The 23,907-nt window shown below is 30.4% G+C and overlaps 2 protein-coding genes across 2 annotated transcripts; one reads left to right on the forward strand and one right to left on the reverse strand.

The window, feature by feature from the left end:
• Positions 1-6,942: 6,942 nt before the first annotated feature.
• LOC107873301 (growth-regulating factor 9) lies at positions 6,943-10,510 on the reverse strand. The gene is made up of 4 exons (XM_016720099.2): positions 10,185-10,510; positions 9,725-10,015; positions 7,989-8,576; positions 6,943-7,493 (listed from the first exon to the last, which is right to left on the reverse strand). Exons 1-4 carry the CDS (start codon positions 10,225-10,227, stop codon positions 7,168-7,170), a joined length of 1,248 nt encoding a protein of 415 aa, XP_016575585.2. The 5' UTR covers positions 10,228-10,510; the 3' UTR covers positions 6,943-7,167.
• Positions 10,511-18,112: 7,602 nt separating this feature from the next.
• On the forward strand, positions 18,113-19,897 carry LOC107873295 (fasciclin-like arabinogalactan protein 10). Its single transcript, XM_016720086.2, has one exon. The coding sequence runs from the start codon at positions 18,396-18,398 to the stop codon at positions 19,665-19,667; it is 1,272 nt and encodes a 423-aa protein (XP_016575572.1). The 5' UTR covers positions 18,113-18,395; the 3' UTR covers positions 19,668-19,897.
• Positions 19,898-23,907: the final 4,010 nt, after the last annotated feature.

Raw genomic sequence — 23,907 nt, forward strand, 5'->3', positions numbered from 1 at the left:
TGTTAGATTATAAAAGACCGATAATCAATTAACTAGATTGATCATCGAACTAAAAAGGCAATGCTGAATTTGTCAGACTAATTACTATACTCGATCATCATTGAATAACATAGACGATCAATATATAACATCGATCGAATCGATATATAACATCGATCAGACCGATCATTAATCTGTTCATATGTTGGTCAGATCGATAATTGATGTTTACATATATTGATCGGATTGATAATCAATCTGTCAATCGCAAATCAGAGTTTGGATTAATTTGTAAAATTTTTAGAAGATTGTGAGGGGTTTTGTTTAAATTTTGGACAATCGGTGATTTGTGGATGAATTTATAACTTTAAATTTGTAAATAAATTTTAAATAAAAAATAAATTTAAATTTTTAAAAATGGGTCATTTTCCTTTAAAGTAGACTTAAAAGGTCATTTAACTAAAAAAATTTCCCATTTTTTTAACTTTTAACCAAGTGCATAAATTTTTGTCAAACAATCTCTTCAAATCTACTATTGAAACTACAAGTTGTTTTTCAGTGAAATGACCCACTTTCGAATAATTTAATTTACTTGTAATTTAAAATTTAATTACAAATTTTAAAAATTATAATTTAGTTCACAAATCACCAACTACCAAAAATTTTAAAATAAATCCTCTCACCAAAATCTTTTAAAAATTACAAATTAACCAAAAACTCAATTTTGATGGACAGATCGATTATTGATCCGATCGATATATAGATAGATCATGATCGATCTAATTGATGTTATACATCAATGTTCTATGTTATTCAGTAACTGACCGATAATAATAATTAGTCTGATAAATTAATCATCAATCTTTTTTAGTTCGATGATAAATCTAATTAATTAATTATCGATTTTTTATAATGCGTCAAATTAATTCGATCAATTACATATACATTACGTATTTTCTTTGATAGATTAATGATCTCTCTTTATTTTCACCTTTTCTCTCTCTAATTTTTTATTTTCACCTCACTTTCTCAAATTTATCATTTGTCTTTGAATGATTTTTCATCGAGTATTTACTCAAACTTATCATTTATATTTGTATATAAATAATTGTGTGGATCATCTATATTTGAATCTATCATATACAATACAAATCTATTATTTGTATGGTTTAAGTTGTTTTAACAAATACTATTCGAATTGAAGAATACGCTTTGCTGCATCAATGAATACAGTTGTACACAAATGTGTCCTTTGTAGTCGAATAGTTCAAGTTGTATCAACAAGACAATAAATATAATTTATATCAATAAATGTAATGTATATCAAAAAATATAATTGTATGATAAATATAAAATAATACAATATCAACGATATTTGATTTTGTTGATATACAAAATCAGTGGCGGACCTATGTAGAAATTTTGGATGCTCCGGTACCCACTAAACTCAACACGAAATAGGTAAAATTACATAAAAAATATATGAAAATAGGTATAAAATATATAAAAGCACCCACTATAACAAAAAGTTGATTGAGTGCATTGACATTTAGGTTGATTTTAAGGTGCTTCGAACCTCAATGAGGTGATCTTTTACTTTTTTAAAATTTTGAAATTTTTTAAGCACCTACTATCCTTAAATTCCAGGTCCGCCACTGTACAAAAGACAAATACTAATTTGTGATAGTACTTCAACTAGAAAATATAAGAAACGAAGTCCTTATGCTATACTCATTTCATTAAAATATAAGATTTGGAGGGTAAAGGTTGTTTGCAATAAATTTCAATTCGTAAAAAATAAACTATCGCAAAATAAAATTTGAAGAAGCATAATTTTATTGATCAAGAATATGAGTATAATTATATTATTCCTTTGATTTTTTTCCCTTAATTTTCATCAGAATTTGAGGTTTGTTAGCAGCGTATTTCTCGAATTAAGGAAGATTTAAATTTGATATGAATTTTTCCATAATTCGAGGGCTTTTAGTAGCATATTTCTCGAACATAGGAAGGTTTGAATTTGATCTCCATGTAAAGGGGTTTGAAGTGTTTGATTATCAAGAAGAAAGAGTTTGATCTCTTTTTGTGAATATTGTACGAGTTTACGAAATTTTTGGCGATCTTAAGATGTCTCTTCAAGGAACGAGGCCACCCTTAAGATATACATAATTTAGGATTTTGGCTAAAGTAATCTTGAAGCTAGAGTTTAGGATAGAGTATCCTCTAAGAATTCTATTATTAGGATTGAATTCATCTTGTAAACGATAAATTTTCCATGACTACAAAGACATGGTATTCTATTGCTTACAAATATTTGAGCAAAAAAAAAAAAAAAGAAAGAAACAAGACAAAGAGGGTAGTGGCTACGAAAGAGAGATGGTGTGAGAGAGATCAGGCAGTGAGAGACAGAGATAGGAAGGAGAGAGATGACGAGATTGAGAGGGAGCAAGGAGAATGGAGAGAGGGGAAAGGGGGAGGCCAAAAATAGTGCTACAAAAGTTAAAGAAATGTAATTATTTTAAGGATTAAATTACTTAACACCACACCTTAACTTTTCATTATTATTTAAAATCTATTTCACTAAATTAATTATAAAAACCTCTTCTAACTCATAAAACCTTAATATTTGCTGATACATTACAATCCATTCTATTTTTGCGCCTCCTACTCCTCAAAACTCGCCCAAAATCATGATAAAATATCTGACAAATTCATCAATTCAACAATTTTAAATTACAATCGTGTTATCGACTTGTCATCCACTACTTCAACGTATTCAAGTTTTAACTTTCAATTACAACCTTCATTAACTTTTTTCTTCAAATTTACTTTGGAGGTTAATTTGTTTTCATAATTTTTTTTTTTAAGTTTAATAGTTGAGAAATTGAAGTCAATCTATTGTTGAGTTTTTATTTTTTCAATATTTTAAGATTATTAATGAAACAAGGACCATTCTTTAGTGTTGGTTCTACTCAGTGGCGGACCCAGGATTTATGGATTGTGGGTGCTTAAAAAATTCAAAAGCTGAAAAAAAAATATATATAGGTCCGCCCCTAGTTCTACTCAAATATTGCTGCCACGCAAAGCAGCCACGGTGAATTAAGATTTTTAACAAGTAAATGCGCGGCGAACTCCGATAGTGAAGTGGGATTTTGGCAAGTTGCAAAAAAAAAAAACATTTATCAAAGGTATGCCTTACATGTTTTGAAGTGAATCCGATACATAAGTATAATGCACTGAGACATTGCATGCTTTCCAATACTTACTGAAATTTACATGTGATTTAGGTTCTTTTTTTAACATCAGATACATTCACTTTACTGAATTTGATACATAGTTCTAAGGTTTCTGATACATAAAACATTGCAGGCTTTCTGATACATACTAATATTTATATGTGTTTTGGTTCTTGTAATACCTGATACATTAATATGCCGAGTACATATATCTGATTTTAACGACATATTACATTATTTTATGATACATAATAAGAAATTATATGTAATTTGGGTTAGTTCACACTTGATACATTCAACATACTTATTATGATGCATAGATCCATTTTTAAGAGATATATCATTATATCTGATACATACTAAATTTTGAAATTGTTATGAATTATTTTGCAACTGATATATTCAAAATATTGAGTACAGTTGATGCATATGTGTTGTATTTATAGTTCATTTAAAACTACACGTTGTATCTTATGTATCATCATCAATTATATGTTTTGGATTAGGTATGTATAAGTTTTTCTGACATTTTTTGTTGATATAATTTTGTATTTTGTGCACATTTTGATTTTAGAACATTTGGGAGAATTATGATTGGAGATTGTTAATTGTGGTGATTCAAATTTTGATTATGAAGTTGTTATTAATTTTTAGGGATTCAAGAGACATATCTCAATCAAAATCCATTAATTGCTCTATCATTTAATTCCATACCATTATTTTTCTTTTTTTATAGTCAATTAGTTTGATAGTTATGTATCCAGACCAAACTTATGTATCATATCCGGGATATTAAGTAATTAATATAAAAATTGAGAGAGAGGGTAATTATGTAGCAAAGTATTGGTATTTATTTTGTTTACCCTTATTTTGAAGTATAGGTATGGATCACAATTGAGGGCTTATGCTTGACATGAAGCTTAGACTCGTATCTTCGGATTTTCATGACTTCAACATTATGTTTAGCCTCCAAGTGGCCAATTTGAATTTTGAAATCAAGCATGCAATTTTCTCGTAAATTTCCATATTCTACTACCTCAGGTGCCACAGTATGTCGAGTAAAGATATCAAAAATATTAGGCAATGGCTCAAAAAATAGTTACTAATAATAATGTCAGTAATTCTGCTGTTCAAGACTTCTAGCAATCAGTATTAAAATTTGAGAAAATTTAGAGCATTTGTCATACTTGAGAAGAAAAACACTAATTTAGAATAATTGTCATAAGTTTTAGCTCCTTCATGATAACATTGACAACCACAAGTCTTGAGATAAAATTTTGCAGTCATAATATGTAAATAGTGGTCAGAAATACAATATCACAATTTTTTGCTTTCATAATTGATAAGACAAATAGTTTACTTAAACATTATTCCATATCAATGTTCCTTAACAATATAGAAACAAATACTTAGCGCGAATGTCACCTATAAAATTTAAGTCTACTGTCTAAGCATCTAATCATTAAACTTTCATTATATCGATGTTATATATACAAGTATTCATCAAATGTCTCTTTTAGATATCATAGTACTTTTTTTTTTGTATTTTTCAGCAATAAATTATAAGTGAATATAATTTCTTTAGATTTTTTAGACATTTGTTGAGATAATTCGATGATTAATATGACCTATTATGAAATATTTCATACATATCAAAAAATATCTCACTTAAATCTTCATTCTTTATGTGAAAAAACACTTTCATGCAGGATCACTAAATTATTAACAACTGGTAACATATTATTAACATACGAGAATAAAATACAAATTTATTTTCACTGATTTTTTGATATGTCTATCGATCTACAATATTTTTTAAAATCAAAGATACAGCTCACCGAGGACATGACCCTAGATAGGAAGGTCTGGAGGAAGCGAATTACGGCAGAGGATTAGGGCCAGTTCGGGTCGCTAGTGTAGGGAATTACTTGGTGGAGGTTTTATTCTTGTCATGATTCCGTGTTCCGTGTTCCATGTTGTATTACGAATCTGTGTGCTTTCCCCTGCTTTCCTCTGCTTTATATTACTTATGGGTGCCGTATTTATGTTATGTAATCTGCTTCTGTGCTGCACTATGTGTTTGTGTGGTATCTCGTGCCTTGAGCCGGGGGTCTATCGGAAACAACCTTTCTACTTCATCAGAGGTAGAGGTATGGACTGCGTACATCTTACCCCCCCAGACCCCACTAGGTGGGAATACACTGGGTTTGTTGTTGTTGTTGAAAGATACTATAGTATTAGTAAATTTATAGTACCATATTTGTCATGTGTTTAAACCTATATATGGACTTCTTTAATTTACGTACCATTAGCATTATTTCATTGATGTGCGACTTCTTAGTTTGTACATATAAATTTTCGATCTTTTTGAGGTCTCTATTAAAAAAAAACAATTTTCAGATTCATTTGGTGCAACTCTCAATCATAATGAGCCATTAAAGTTATATTAATTCTTAATAGTAAGTCTTTTTGGTTCGGATCGTGACAAACTTGATAATAAAATACGATTCAGGATCACTGGTGTATACAAAGTCGTGTTGAGTGCAGTCTTTTTTATGAGTATGTAGCACACCACAGTTATAAGGGGAGGCTATAAGACATTTAGGAATGTTTCCTTTACTTATGTTCCAATTCATGCTAGAGAGTCTAGGAGTCTAGTTACTATGAATCTTCTCTAATCCTTGGCTTAATTGCGTTTTTTATCATGCCTCCACAAAGATGTAATAGTGTTGTAACCTCCATCCCAACTTGGGCAAATGCGGAGAAAGTTCACCATACTCATAGAATGAAGACTTGGTATAGGGCTTGTACTCCCGAGCCCTGACTTTACTGCTCCACTTGAGGTTCCATCGATCCCTATTAGTACTCCTCAGATTTCTTGGGCTAGTGCTACTTCTTTCCTCAAAGAGTATTATTTATTGTTTCTTAAAGACGTGTGTCAAATTAATAATAGACTAGTACTATACATCAATTCATATAATAAAGTCATTGTATCAATCATTGTTTTCTTAATAGATATGTTAAGTCAAAACGTGACAAGTAAATTCACACGAAAGAAGTATGTATTTAGTACCTTTTGTTGTAGTTTATTTCAAAAGGAGTGTCATTCTTTTTTTCAGCAACTCTTTAATTTTAACTTTTTATTAAAATCACAAAATTAAAAGACATTTAATATATTTGACTTATATTTAAATATAATATCACAAAATTTGAAAGTTTTAATTTTTTATTTTTTGAAAGTTTGTGCGGAACCAAAACAAGACAAACAAATTACTTTTACATCATTAAGCTTTCAAAAACTTCTAATTTATTACTTTCATATAGGGCTATCTGCCATCCAGTTGGCTGTTGCCATCTCTAATCCTAACTCCCCGCCTTAAGCAACCACATGATCACCTGCAATTGTCAAAAATTATATTCGAGTTATGCTTGTTATATCACTAGTAAACGTATTAATGTGATACACTAAGAAGGAGAGGACAAGTCAAAACCAACATATTAGTGGAATTAGGTGTACGGTACCCGCATTGAAGCGCGACTAATTCAGATTTATGTCGGGTGGAGCCCATTCGGGGTATCGTTCCCTACCAAGAATTTTTCCTTAGTCAAGACTCGAACGCGAGATCTAAAGGAGGAATTGTCTCATCCGCTGCACCACATCCTTTGGTGTACATATTAGTAGCTCCATTAGCTTTTTTAAAATATAAAAAAATCTAGCAGCAATATCTAGTAACAAAAGCAGACATCAATTAGCCCAGAGATATAGGAAAAAGATACATGTCCATCTGATCCTACTACAAAACGGAATTTTCAGTCCTAAAAGATATACAAACTAGCAAGGAACTTGTACAAGACCACAAAACCACCTTGATGGACATTTCTCAACTCTCCCAAGGTTAACACATCTTGCAAAAAAATAACACCAACATCACAAAAGTCTCCGGGATTTCAACTAACGCGACACAAATGCTGGTATTTCATCGGTGATAGTAGTGGCATCACTAGTACTGTTACTGTTAGAATCACCATCTGTAGTGTTTTGAGGGCCTGGGATTGTGTAAATGGAGAGACTGGTGTTCAAGTTTCTTCCAGTAGCATCATTTTCGGGTGGGCAAAACGAAGGTTTAGAAGGCGGGACAACAACCGAGTCAGGGGCTACACTTTTTCTTTTGGCTCCCCTGTGCATGTGAATCTCACAGTACTTCTGATGCGGAACGACATTCCTGCTACATCTCCATTTCTTACCATCTGATCTTCTGCACCTTTCCTGTTCAGTTTCTGAGCATGTGTGACAACCAAAAGTCAAGTTAGTGATTCCTGTTACACAGCAAGAAGAAATCGGAAATGGCACAATATTTCATACCCAAGCTTGAATTCTTGCAGATAGATACCAGCTTATGGAATTGTATGACAATAGAATCCTCATACAGACAAACAGTGTGTAAAAAAGATGTATAGTTTTATGTTATTCAAACGTTATAGCAGGTTAATGTCATCACCAATATATAGTTTGTATAGATAGTAGCAAGAAATTGGTTCTAGATTAACATGATATGCCAAAAGAAATTACATGAAAACTTTCTCCAACTCCAGCTTAGATTGTTAAAAACGGTAACAGAATACGCTAGAAGAATTACTAGAATACTTTCTCCAATTCCAAAGTAGATTTTTAAAAATCTACCAAAAAAAATCTAGCCATTGCAGAAGACTCGAATAAAAAAAAAGCTATAACCATCAAATATGAAGCCAGAAATATTGGAGTTTACGCTTTACCTGTAGTGTGTTGCAGATCACTCTTTGCAAGTACACCATAAATTGGAAGCAAAGCACCATCATTCCTAGCATCTCCACAATTCTGTTTTTGGTTGGTTGTGCTGGGACTAATACGATTGAAATCAATGTTCTTGCTATCAGCATTGTCACCAGCAATGAAAGATGGGGTTCTTGGGCAACTTGCATTGTCCTTTCTATTGCAAGTCATGAGGTTGTCTTTCTTATCGCTGCTGTTACTGGAATTGATGAATCTTGGTTTAGTAGATGAGTCCTCGATGCTGATATTTTGGTTATTTCTGCTAGAAGACAAACATGAAGTTTTACTACTTGCAGGAGCACATTTGCTGCCAAGGTCATCAGAACTAGCATACAGTTTCGCTCTCAAGGAAGCGACACTTGCATCATCTGATTTCTTAACATATTCGGAAGCTTCCACATGCTTTCTTGAACGTCGACCCCGATGCATGTGCTGCTCACAGTACTTCTGACCTGGAATCACATCCCTTCTGCACCTCCATTTCTTCCCATCAGTTCTTCTACACCTTCCTGGTTCAGGATCCATCATGCTTGTATAATCGAATCGTCCCACTGCAACCAGAGACCATATTATTAAACACTAAAGCATTATCACAGGCTTCAAGGTTCTTAAATATTCACATAGCCAAGCTCATCATTGTGCAAACGAATTTAAGATGGAGAAACATTTACTCTAATCCTTACCTATCAAAGAATATTCCACACCAGATATTCATTCCCCATATCAAGCTAAGTATGATGTGAAGACTTTTAGATAACAACCCACAAGTAAGCCTATAAGCCATTTGAGTTTATAAAATTTAGAGTTCCCACCATAGGAATGACGTAACAAACAACGCTTTCCCCTGATATTGTTGGGAGGAAAGATGAACGATTGAATACAATTACCAAGGATCAATCTTATCTTCAATTCATAAATGACCACCACTAAATGAATCTCACAGTATAGGCAATAAAACAGTAGAGCCAATCTAATAGGATAATCCAAAAGCATTGTAGAATTCAGAATACAGAAAGAAAAAGAGCCAAAACTCAAAAAAGAACATAATCAGAACACGTTGCAGTGTCAGAATATCAACTCAAAGAAAACACAAGCAAATCTTTTCCAGCAGCTGAACTTTATCCAACATACCAAGTTTCAGCAACCAAAAATCAATGTTCTTGAGATCTTAGCATTCTTATCAATAGGCTTTTCAATTCTGTTATTCACAAAGAAGTAGTTCAAGTATCCAAAAACAAATACCAAAGTTCCCACTATTAGACCTACCAAAAAAAAACAGGAGTATCATCCAATAATTTTTCAACAGTTCATCCAAAAAAAAAAACACATTCTTGCCAATTTGGCTCATAAAACTCGTACTGACTCCATTTCAATTTGGTTGTACTACTTTCCATTTTAAAAAGAATATTTTCCTTACTTTCTTGGCAATTCTTTTAGTTACAACTTTCCACTTAGTAAGATTGAAGGGCATCTTGACACATTTGAAGTATCTGGAGTTAAAGGTCACAAGATTCAAAAGTTTCTTTCCTTCATTAAACTCAGTCAAAACCAAACAAACAAATCGAAATGGAGATACTAGAACGAAAAGAAACCATATACAAGGAGAGAAGTACAAGTAACTACGCAAATGTTCTTGATGAAAACTAGCAATCACAAAATAGAAAAAGGACAAAATTAGAGCCAAAGAAAGGAACTTTACATGTAGGATATAGTTTGTAGATTCCACCGTCACCCAAGGAGCTAGAAACACTACTCCAAATAGTGAAAAACAGATGAAAAGGAACAGGAAGACCAGAAACTAAATACTTAAAAATCACAGCTTGAAGTTGTAGTTCACGAAACTGAGCTTCTGTAAAAACAGACTTTGCTTTGCCATCTTTTACTTCTTCTTCCTCAACTACATGGCTTGAACTTCCATTGCCTAAAGACAACTCTATGCAAGGTGGTGGTGACACTTGTTCCTCCTTTATTTCATCTTCTTTTCCTTTTCCTTCATCAAAACAAACATAATTCCATTAGTATCACAAACCCCACAAACAAAGATCCAATCTTTAAGAATGATTCATGAACCCCACAAGGAAAAATCCAATCTTTAACACATAAACACATAAATAAAGGCAAAAAAAAAAAGACAGAGAGAGAGAGAGAATGGGGAAAACCAGAGGGGAAAAGAGTGGTGACAGAGAACTGATGAAGCTGCATTTCTTGACTTTACATGGGATTATTTTCTTGAAAGGAAAAAAAGGAAAAACCTGCAACTAAACCAACCCAAAATTTACTAGTGTATACAGAAAATGGAGAGTGGTTCAGTTTCTGAAACTACAGCTGATATTGCTGACACTTGCAACAGATGCATCAAAGCAAACACTGATGAGCACAGTAGGAGAGCAAAAAAACAATAAATAAATGTCCTTTCTTCCCATTCATTTTCTTTCATTTTATTACTGTATAAATATAATTTGTTAAGCAGGAGTAATTCAAAATTAGATTAACAAAAGAGTTAAAAATCCTCTATTTAATTTAGTATATGGTCCTTATGGTTATCCAGAATTAATTTTATTGAAATTTGAAATTAAATTAGATTAATTAACTATTTAAAAATTATTCAAAAAGTATTACAAGTTGCAATTCTTCTCCCGTCAACATGATGAAAAGGTAATATTCTAAAATATTGATTAAAATTCATAAAGTTTGTATCAAAGTGATTCCTCAAAATGAACCTAATATGATGCGAATTTGGATTAATCGAATTCCAACACAAATATTAAATATATATATGTGTGTAATGAGTCACACATTATATTAGTGGTAGCTACAAAATGGTTATTACTAAGTCATTTCAAATTACTAGTAATATAACAAAAAGAAACACTTTGCTAGCTAATTTAGAGATGACGATGATAATAAAGAGACAAAAATACAGCAAGGAATATTAAAAGAAGAAGAACACGGCAGTGAAGCAATGAGGAAAACAAACGAAGTTAGGTCAGGTCAACGAAGCTTGATTGGCCTAATAGTTAGTTCACTAAGTCGTTTAAGTAAATTTCAGGAATTCAATTCTCATCTTATGCATATAGCAATCAATTGATCAACGATAAATCTTTAAATAAAGCTCAAATTCACAAATAATTAATCCTTAATCTGTCGAATTAAAATTCCTCAAAAAAAAAAAGTTAGGTCAGGTCAGGGGTTACTCATTACATTACTACTGGCATGGCACACTGGCCATTTTACTAGTAGCTTTTGTCTGTGAATGTGAACATGTACTAGTGGTGGTGTAATTAAAGTGGGGTGGTCAGAACTGTTCTGACATTATTGTCAGCCCTTAAAGCCAAATAGGCAGACTCACACACAAACCATCAGATAAACACCACCTCTTCAGAAGAATTTCGTGATGAGTATATCTATTAAGTGGTACTCCCATGTCACCATTTTCTTGGTGGTCCGTCTTAAAAAAAAATAAAAAAATATCATGTTTCCTTATGTGATAATTATTTAATAATATTATTTTTATTTTATTTTTATTAAATTTTACTTATTAAAAAAAGATAATTAAAAAATAAATATTAAAATAATTTTAAGAGAAATAATTTTATAAAGTCATTACTTATTTTTTAAAATTTATGCCTGATTAAATAACGATACATGAAATAAGACAGAGGTAGTAGCAAGAGTAGTACCACGCTTCATCACTTACCCAGTTCTTATGGTTAACCACTGGCTTTACCCTCTGTATACCACTTACCTCTTCACTCTTCAATAATCTACATGTCATTTTTTTTCAATTCAATTCGACTAATTTGAATACACGTGCTAAGAAAAAAGTGACTTTTCTAAATATTGAAATTTTTATCTATGATTTTCATTTAAATGAAATAGTAATATTTTTTTAAAAAGTAAAAAAATTTGATGGCCGAATATCCCCTAAACTTTTTGAGTGTTCAGGATTTAATTTAAATTTTTTTATTAAAGATAAAAGTTTTTATACATCCCACCATTGCTGTTGTTGATTTCTAAGGAATTGTCTTATAGGGTGAATTTGAGAAAATAATGTATGTATCAATTTTGGTATGATTTTTCACTTTACATAATTACTACATAGCAAATTATGGTATTAGCAATACAAAAAATTTTAATACATGCATAGATATGATTAAAGATACATTGGCCTCTAAAAAGCATACAAAATTAAATAATATGAAGGATATTTTGTAAATAAATAATCTTTTTAAAAAAATTATGTAATGCATGTTATTTTTAATAAAACGAATCAAATAATTGATAAGAATGATATCAATATAACTAATTCATGTATTACTAATTCTAGCATGATTAATTTGATGTGTTTGCTTTATGAACAAAATAATAGGTTGTTTTGCAGGAGAAAAAACTTAGTATTGTATCCTTGTTACTCAAACAGTTTAATGTATATCATTAATACAATTATATTAATATTCATTTTAACTTTTGGAAAAAAAATATATATATGCTTGGCATGAAGAAAATGTTTGTATTTGTGAAATGATTATATTAAAGAATAACTAGTTATTACTATTATTGACTAATAGATCTTTATAATGTTGTGTGCATTTGAAATTAAAGTTTGTAATCACAAATAGTTGTTTATCAAAGAAACATGGAGATGTGTGGTTTATTTATGTGGTACTTTACGATATTCAAATATCCTGTTATGAACTATAGTTTACTCATTAGATAAGATTGCATAAGAATTGGAGAAATTTTGATAGTTTCATGAATCACAACTTGAGGAGTCTTATATTTATGAAAAAACAATATAACGTAAAAGAATCTAAATTATATGTCTAAAAAAAATTCAAAATTATATTAATCGAATTTCATATCATAATTATCATGTCACATGTCCAAACGGATCCCTAAAAGAGAACATGAATTTACATGTCCAGATTTGGAGTCGAATATATCCAACCTCAATGATCCAAGCTCAACTTTATGTGCGATAAAAGAGATTTACCTAGTGTGAATTTACATATGATGTGTGGATTAACGTTAAAAAAAAAGTATAAATATATTATTTATAAATGATTATATAGTATTTATACAAAATTAAACAAAATAGATATATTAGTTATACATTATATACATTAATTTTATTTAACGCATAGAGGTGTAAATACACGCTCGCTCCATTTCTAAGTAATTCATCTTTTAGCCCTTTTTCCTAAATAAGTGGTTGATTTAGGTAATAAAAAATTTATCCTTCTTTAAATGAAGTGTTTTTTAGAAATTAATAAAGGATACATCAAGATATTTATTAAGAGTAAGTTGGTGAAAATATATTTTATTTTATAAGAATGGGTCATTTCTTAAGGTATATTCAAGCTAAAAACATCACTTATTTAAGAATCGAGTGAATATTTGCAATGTGCATAGACAAGTTCTCGTTGGATGAGGTAAATGGCCACTTTTATCACTTGCTATTTAATATTACTAAAAATTACACAAATACACTACTTATATTTTTAATATTACAAAAAATCTCAACTCGCTAAATATATTACAAAAATTCCAACATATACACAAAATGCTATGTATATGTCGGTTATGTTATGTATATTAATAGGGAGAGAGAGTAAAGTAAATAAAAAGGTGGGAGAGGATGTAATTACTTCCAAAAGGGTTGGTATTTATATTATTTATACTTAATATTAACCATTAATTTGTTTTTTTTTATATTTAGTCATTCTTTCGACACTAAAAAATTTGGACAGAAATATCCCTAACTAATAATAACAAGAAATAACTCCAGCAAATGCTATTGAACATTTGAAGAATTAATAAATGAGAATCAACTATTCATAGGGTTCAAAAGTTTACTGGAGTTTCAAAACTAAAAAGGATTCACGAGATTCAAACTTTGTAATTCAAAACAAAAAAGAAGGATCCAATGATTTCAAATATTTCATTTGATTTTGCATAAAAAAGGACGGATTCATGATGTTCAAACTTTTATAAATTCAATGGACAGACAACACAAATCTCGATAGTTTGGAGCTTAATTTCAGAAAATCCCGATATTTTGCATAATTACTGAAAAATTCAATTTTGGGTCTATCGAGATACATAATTAGCTCCTGATACATCCACCGAAGATACATTTTTCTCCTTTAAAAGATACATAATTAGCTCTCGATACATTTTTTCGATTTTGGGTCTGTCGACATACACAATATATCCAACGAAGATATATTTTTCCTTTGTAAAGATGCATAATTAGCTCTCGATTTTTTTAAAAAAAATTGGATCTAGCGAGATACATAATTAGCTCCCGAATAATCCAAAGAAGATACATAATTCGTTGGGACTTTTGTAATTACTTTGTAAAGGTAAAAATTTGTGTAATTATGATTTATGATAAGTTAAGATGTATGTTTATGTTATTTTTTCAAATTGAATACCAAGCAATGATTCATAAGGCTCATATATCAAACCTTTATAAATTATTTCATATCTTGAGTAAGGTAAAAACTCATACCAAGCTTGAAAAAAATGATCATCCCACCTAATTTACCCAAGTTTTTGAACAAAATGTTATAAATATTTGGGCCCAGTCTATATCGACATAACTGGTCCAATGGGTTCAGAGTTTAGACGAAAACTGATGAAGCTTATTGGGTCATAGGAGGGCCCAGTAGGCCCCATTTGGGCCATTCCAAGAATTTCTGGTGCTTTTATGTCGCAATGGCGCGGGCCCATCATTTATCTTGGCCATATACTTAAAAGTAAAAATATTGTTCCTCCTTACAAAAAAGGTCAAATAAATCGCAACCTCCTAAACTTGCTACAAATTTTTATTTTAACACCTCAATTAAGCCTGATTCATTTTAGACATCTCGTGTAAGGCTGTCTTGTGTCATTTTGATACTTTTAAAATAATCAGCCAAATATATAAGGTAATGTGTAACACACTTGTCAATAACGTGTCAAAGTAGCGAATTAAATAAAAACACGTGACATATATATAAAAATAATTATTAAAATGTATTGTAAGAAGAATCTACTTTTAAGACTATTGTGTTAAATTTTTTTTCAAAAAGGAAAATGAGTAACTTACCGCTAGGGTGTTCATGGTTTGGTTTTTAACCAAATCAAACCGCGATCCAAATCAAATCGATTAAAAAAATCGATATTTGGTTAGGTTTGATTTGGTTTGGTTTTGAATTTTAAAAAACGATAATAATTTGGTTTGGTTTGATTTTACTCTAAAATAACCGATAAAATAACCAAATCGAACCGATATATATATACATATATATATATATATTAATTAATTATTTGTGTATTATTCATAAATACAATATAAATATTTATTATATTTTATATTTTAATCATGATTTAACTTTAGTCGTAACACATTTAGTCGTGTCTTCATCCAATTGATAGTACTTTGTGAGATTCTAAATGAATTTCGCACTTTGAATGACAAATGATAATAATTGTGAAAATAATATCTTGTTGTATATTGAAATTTATAGCTAAGATTCATTTGACTATAGACAATCACTAATTGTAATTTTTTTTTAACCTTGTTGAGCAAGAAGTTTATGTATTCACCTTTTGAGAGGTTTATCATATCATTCTGTTAAATGTAGTTTTAAAATATTTTTTTTAGAAACGTTCATATGGTGTTGTTCATAACTTTGCCGAAGTATAACAATTAGTTGACATCTTAATTTCAAGGTTGAGATACAGTACTCGGTTAACATCTCAGATGTTAGGTTGATATTGTTTTCTTAAATTTTCAACTTTTATCATTAGATAAAGTTATAAACCGAAAAAATCAAACCAAACCGCACTAAACCGACAAGAACCAAACCGACGGTTATTCTTTTGTTTGGTTTGATTTAGTTTTAGAAATTTAAAAATCGACTAAGTTGATTTGATTATGATTTTGATCAATAACCGACCCATGAACACCCCTACTTACCGCTGACCACTCCTTCTTCTCCGACTAACTCCACCTCCTCTGACCATCATGAAAACATTTGTCGTTTAATTTACGCCTAAATAATTATTAAACAACGAGTTTTTGAGTTAAAAAAAATGCAGATCAAAGTTTGTGCAACTTTCTCCGATCGAAATCAATGCCAAAATGAGCAAGAAAGTTCGTCTACACAAGAAGCTCCAATTGATTTCAGCCACAACACATTGCATTTGAGTTTGAAGGTGATGCCATCATTGGCAATTTGAGACAATTGCGGCAGAACCACCGGCATCAGTGAAGACACAAATTGCTTTAGAATTTTTATATGCTATGTATCTATCTTAATATGCATATATGTATGGTCTTTTGATATCTTTTCTATGATTATTTATAATATGTGCATGTATAAACATTTCATGATTCATTGCTTTTAGTAACTTTCCTTTTAAATTGTGATTATATGCTTTGATTGTTCATTGTAGGATATATAAAAAAAGGTGTTGGAGGAATGAAAATGAATCAAAGAAAGATGAGGAAAAAGTTGTTTCTCTTGATTGGCCCGTGAGTGAGATTACGAAATTCAACATTAATATGTTAGCTGCTGTCGTAATTGTTATTTTCTTTAATTATTATTACTACTATTTCTACTCCAACCAGTTAATAGATTATTTATGATTTTATTCTCTGTTAGCAGAGAATATTATGATACTTTTAAACGTGTGAGATGAATTAGTTTGAGCTAGTTAAAATTAATTAAGCTAATAAATAGGTTATGATTCAAAATCAATTATGTTAATGGAGTGAATGTGTGAGCATACTAAGAAAGATCGAATTATGAACATTAATATTCAGGACGACATGAAAGTGACCTTATGATGGATAAGATGAGGAGGCGAAAACTGAAATATAAAGAAAAGATGCACAGATGTCCCTTGTCGGTATTGTTATTGTATCACACTCCTACTATTTTATATTCTTTAAATGTATTATTATCGATTGTTTCATTTGTTTCGATTATCGAATTATTTGTTCTTTCTATTATTCTTTTCTGGTTTAATTTTTTTTTAGCATGCCTTCTTTATATGATTATATTTATTTTTCATACTTAATTTTAATATATGTTTTATTTGAGCCAATCGTTTATTACCAAATGAGTTAGACTACTTAAACATCACCCTTCTTATACCTCAAACTCCACTTAAAAATAAGTAAAAATAACATAAATTCCAACCTTATTAGAATTATTTACACTTTCTTAATTACTTTACTCTCTCTCCTGATTCATATACATAACAAGGCTGACATATACATAAGAAGACCGATTCATATACATAATAAAGCCGACATATACATAGAAAGCCATGTATATGTATTAACTTAAAAAATGATTTTTTTGTAATATGTTTGGAGAGATGAGATTTTTTGTAATAAGTGAAACTTAAATTGTGAATTTGTATAATTTTTAGTAAAAATAAATATACTTGATATTTCAGTTTTATTAATCCATTCAAAACTTAACTTTAATCAAAATGTTTTACTATGTGTGAATTTGCATTAAACAATAAAGTAAAGTTAAAACTCATTCAACCTACATGAGCTAACTCATAAAATGAGTATCTTTTCATTCAAATTACTAAGATGCGAAAATTTTGGCCATGAAAATCGAATTGGAGTTGGAGTTGGAGTTGAAGTTGAAGTTGAAGTTGGAATTTGAGTTGTGTTTGGCCATGAATATAAAATAAAGTTGTTTTTAAAATTTTGTGAGAGAAGTATGAGCGAAAAAAGTGAAAATAAGTAAAACTTATTTTCATTTTTTCAAATACATTTTTGAAATATTATTCAAAATTTTCATGGCAAATCGCATCTTATTTTCACTTTTTTCACTAAAGTAAAATAATTTTTTGAAAAAATATAAATAATTTTTATGGCCAAACGGCTACCCCCAAAATCCCCCAAAAAAGAAATCATATTATTCCGTCCTCCAGCTAAATACAGATTTACCAACCTCAATTATAATTAAAAGTTAAAACTTACTAATAATTGACCTTAAATTACAATATTTTTGATGTTCCAATAAAAAGGCCAAACCAAACTTACCAAAAGATAAAGGACATTTCTGTAATATTGTAACTTTTAAAGAATTTAAAGATAATAATACCGACACAATCAGATATCTCCAGCTGTTGTCCAAAAGAAAAGTTGAACTGAATTCTCTCATACTCTTCTGTCTCACATGCTATCCATATAGTATTCGATAAAATCTCAACCATAGTTAACCCCCAACCACCCTCCCTTAACCATGGTCAACCATCTCCTCCACCACCTTTAATATCACACTTCTTTATCTTCTTCCACTCCCTTTGAAGTTCCACTGCACATTTCACTTCTCTCTCTGCCAACGTACGCCATGGGTGCACTACACATTTTCCTCTTCATTCTCATTTCCGTTACCGTTACCTTTACCGTTAAAGCACACAATATCACTGCAATTTTGAACCAGTTCCCGGAGTACAGTGAGTTCAACAGTTATCTCTCACAAACAAAACTCGCCGACGAGATAAATAGCCGTCAAACTATCACCGTCTTAGCTTTGCCTAATTCAGCTATGTCTGCTGTAGTGGGAAAACATCCACTTTCCGTTATCAAAAATGTTCTTTCTCTTCATGTTTTACTTGATTACTTTGACGGTACTAAACTCCATAAGATCTCAGATGGCACTACACTTTCCACAACTCTTTATCAAACTACTGGTAATGCTAACGGTAACGTGGGTTCCGTTAACATCACCGATCTTAAAGGTGGTAAAGTGGGTTTTGGTTCAGCTATACCTAACTCGCCGTTAGCTTCTACGTACACGAAATCTGTTAAGCAAATCCAGTACAATATCTCCGTGTTGGAGATTAGTGCTCCGATTATTGCTCCAGGTATTTTGGCTGCTCCAGCTCCATCTGGTGATTTTAACATAACAGGTGCATTGGAGAAAGCAGGATGTAAGACATTTGCTTCGTTACTTATCAAATCTGGAGTTCTGAAGACATATCAAACTGCCATTAATAAGGGTTTAACTATCTTCGCACCGAATGATGAGGCGTTCAAGGCGGTTAAGGGTATAGATCTGGACAAATTGAGTAGTGCTGATGTTGTTTCTCTGTTGCAGTATCATGCTGTACCAAGTTACACTCCCATTGGAACTTTGAAGACGAAGAAGGATCCGATTTCAACTCTAGCTACCAATGGAGCTAGCAAATACGATTTGAGTGCTTCTACAGAAGGTGACCAAGTGACACTTGACACCGGGGTCGACTCTTCTAGAATTGCTTCAACTGTCATCGACTCTACTCCGTTCTGCATTTTCACCGTCGACAGTATACTCCTCCCTGTTGAATTGTTCGGAAAAGCTCCTTCTCCGGCGCCAGGACCAGCTCCGGAGACTTCTCCAGCACCTGCACCTGATGCATCTGCACCTACTCCGGATGCTAGCTCCCCTACTCCAATGATGTCTCCTCCTGCTCCGCCAACTTCATCTCCGGCTGGTGCTCCGGCGGACGGTCCAGCAGCTGATTCGGAGAACAGTACGGCGGGTAAGAAGAAGAACGCCGGTAACCTTAACACTCCGGCATTGCTGAAAGGTCTACTCACAGTGTCAGTGTCGGTAATTGTGTCCGTTTATTTGTCCTAGTTCGTCATTTTACCACTTGGTTTAATTTATTTATGGGTTTTGGAGTCATATTTTTATTTGTGACTGCTTGCAGAGAGAAGATTTTTATTTAATTTGATTTAATTTTTAAATTGTCCTTTAATAGTGAGTGAGCCGAGTAAAGGAAAGGACATTGTTTTTTTTTCGTTTGTTTTTCTTGTTTTGTTCCGTTGGTGTACTTTTGTTTTTTTTTAAAATACTTATTTACCTTATTTTTTTAGTATACAGTTTAATAATGTTCCACTTGTTGAGCTATTTATCATTATTTAGTAGCTAGTGTCGGTGTGTATGAGGTGATTATGAAGGAACGTGAATGACAGCTAAGCAAATGAAGAATGGCATTGGTGTTGGGGTCTACTTTGTGGTGGCTATTGGCTGTTTATGTGGTGAATAGATTCGTTGGAAGTGTGAGGTGCATTTGGTTGGTTAGCTTAAACTAAATTTAATCAAACAAAAGTGAACTACTTTTGCTTTTGGTTTCTAGAACCATTTTGGGGGTGTCAGGGTACCAAAAATAATTCCGGAATAAAGTTTGAAATTAACATAAGATATTACTTAATTTTAATATTATTTTATTTTATTTTATTATTTATATTAAAATAGTTAAATTTCTATCCCACAAAGAGAGAGGAATAAAATAATCTCACCTCATCCAATATTTTTACTTATCCCACAATGTTGAAAGGGTAAATTCAGCTTTCACTAGTTGGACTTAGCTGAGGTTGACTAAATTTTGGTAACTGTAGTTCAACTGTTAATACTCAATTAGGTTTGTTGTGCTTTGTGATTACTCTCTTGAATTAGCCATGTGTGAGGGGATTTGGAAAGGAAAATAGAATTACACTTTTCCAATGTTCATTTTTACTTATTCACAATAGAGAGAAATAATAAATAATACTAATAATTTTATTATATTGCTTTTTAATATAATAAATTTAACATTTTAAAAGATAAATTAAATAATAATAATATTTAATATCAAAAATAAAATAGATACAGATTATTAAATTATTTATTGATGACAAGTATTATTATATACTCCTTCTGTTTCAAATTACCATTCTCAAATTGAGATACACATTTTAAATAATATTTATATTTTAATTTGAAGAAAAATTAATTAATACAACGGGTAAAACATGAAAGATCAAATTAAATATCAATGTACTCAATTAACTTTTTATTGTTATGGGTGTTTTTATATATTTTATACCTATTTTTTATTTAATTATATCTATTTCACATTAAATTTAATGGGTGCCGCAGAGACTCAAAATTCTACACCGGTCCGCGCCCCTGTGCGACCTAGAAGAGACCATCCTGGTGTAATGAACAAAGTTGAAAGGAGTGGACAATACATGCTTTAGTTGTGAATTGTGATGGCTAATTTATTTTTGTATGTACTGCAAATTAATCATTACTTCAATATTTGATACATAGGGCTCATAGCACGCCCCTGCATTCAATGCTCCAACCACAAGCTTCTTGTATTTGATGTTGACTTGCAATAACTTTGTCTTGAATTATTTTACACACACACACCCCCCCCTCCTCCCCGCCCAAAAAAAGAAGAAGTTTGTCTTGAATTTACTAATGTTGTAGTAAAAAAAAAAGAATATATCCTAACTGCGTAATACTCCATAGCAATGTCTTGAATTCACTTAACTTCTGATGTAATTCATAATTAAGCTGGTCTACTATGAATAGATTGACTCCATAGCCTGCTAAAATTAAAATTGTAGCCTAATTGTTAGGGAAAATAAGTTTGTCGTTAAAAATAAATTAAGGTTATTCTATATCTATAATCTATAATCTATATCTATATCTATATCTATATTTATACCTATAATATATTAAAAGTGTGAAGATCCTTGTAAAAGTGATTTGAACTTTTTACCCTTCACTAAAAGTCTCTGTTTTAGACAAAATCGTCTTTTCATTATTTTTTACTAATATTTAAGAGTTAAAAATTAATTAAATATATTTATGATAGAACTTTTTTTTATTAGAAGTCATCAAAATTAATGAATCCTAAACATATTGTAAAAGAAAAATAAACATAGACTTAATTTTGGTTTAAATTGAAATTTCTTATGTATATATATATAAAAAAAAAAAAGGACTCCTTAAATTGTAATAACAAAGAAGGAAAAAAAAAATTGGTAACAATGGCACGTACATGACTACTGTATATGATTTTGTGTGGTTTTAAAATTCACTTAGACATTGAATTCTTTCCACAGATTAATTAATATCACTTGATATATTTATAATAAAACATTTTCTATTAAAAGTCATCAAAATTAATAAATTATAAACATATGGTAAAAGAAAAATAAACAGACTTAATTTTGGTTTAAAAAGAAATTTCTTATGTTCATAAAAAAAGGACTCAGAAAATTATAACGGTAAAAAAGGAAAAAAAAAATTGGCAACAAAGTATAATGACTATTGTATAAGATTTTTGTGTAGTTTTAAAAATCACTTAGGCTTTGGATGCTTTCCATCCATTAATTAATATCACTTATGTAAATTGTCTCTTTAATTAGTTCTAAAGTCATTCCTTTAAAACTATCATAGGGAAAAAATATGTTTGGATTTAGTTTTTTATAAATTGAAATTTTGATAGTTTTTAGGATTGAAGTGACAAATTTACTTGTAATTTGAGGTAAGTTTTTTAAATTTTTAGTTTATTTGTGAGGTTTACAATAATAATTAATTGTGTAATATTCATAGATCATTACTAATTGGGATTTTTTTTTTAAATCTTTGCTTATAACATTTTAGATGTGTTTTTACCTATAACTAAAATAATGACATGTCTTATCTAATAGTAAGAATGTTGCTTACAATATCTTGAATCTGTTTTTACCTATAATTGAAATAGTGACGTATCTTATCTAGATAGTAAAGATTAATAAAAAAATAATTGTACCATAAATATAATTTAAATTGATGCGTATCTCTTAGACTCTGACAGTAAAAGAAAGAAGTACTGCATGACAAACGTAAAAGTGATTGATCCATCAACCACTTGAACTTCTGATTGTAAAATATATGTGTGCTTACATTAAAATGTATATTTATGTTTACATTGTTTTATTATAATGTGAAGAAACTTTGAAAAGTGATTTAAACTTTTATATTGTATTAAAAATCTCCGCAATAGATAAAAAATTATTTAATTTTAAATAATCAAACGTTACACGTGCATGCGATTAAACTAGTAAGTAAAATTTTATGTGTGGCGCATATAACTTGCTGTCTTTTTTAATCAGCAGACTCAAACCCACTGTAGTATAATTTTCGTTGATCCAACAATATTGCTGTTAGATTTATTAATCTAAAATACAACAATCAAACAACGTAACTATTTGAGTTTAAATTCCACCACCTAACTATCTTTCTTATAGAAAACTATACACTTGATAATTTATTTTTTTTCCCCTTTTTAACAGCTCTTTTTTTCCCACTACACAATCTTGTCCTGCCAGAACCGAAGGAAATCATGTACCTAATAGCACTACTGTATAATTTAACTAGGGTGACAATTAGGGGTGATAAATTAAATTTGAACGGATTAAAATGAATCATTAGTTAATTATTGAATCAAGATTCAATCTATTCAAACTTAGCTTGAATCATGAACTAGATCAAAATGGATCAAACAATCAAACATAATTGAATTCGACCAACTTAACCTAACATCACCCACTTTTTTAAACATGTCATATTTATTCAGAGAATTTGGTATAAATAAGTTGAGTTTAACTGTAAAAAGGGTTCCAATAATATCAGTGAGCTCTATTTATAAGTGAAAAAATACATTGCATGTTCACTTTATAAGCCTTTAGGAACATGAAATTAAAGATATGATGACTGCAAAACCTTTCTACATTAAATTCTTACAATTAAAGACTAAATATATTATTAAATATTAAGTTTATCATTTCTGGACTCTATCCATTTGTACCTTATAATGATCGTATACTTTCATAGTGAATTGTTATTTGTAGTCATTATTTAGCATTTATAAATCAATACAGAGTTAATACATAAAAATAACTCTAAACTTGACACTAAATTATAACTTTGACCTTAAACTTTGACAGTGCACAAATATGACCTTTAACTATTCAAAATTGCACAAATATGACTTCCAATCTTACGTGGCAAAACGCGTGTTCAACACGCAAAATTGGGCGTGTCCAGCTTAAAATCT

The sequence above is a fragment of the Capsicum annuum genome, chromosome 1 (genome assembly GCF_002878395.1).
Source record: "Capsicum annuum cultivar UCD-10X-F1 chromosome 1, UCD10Xv1.1, whole genome shotgun sequence".
Classification (NCBI taxonomy): Eukaryota; Viridiplantae; Streptophyta; class Magnoliopsida; order Solanales; family Solanaceae; genus Capsicum; species Capsicum annuum.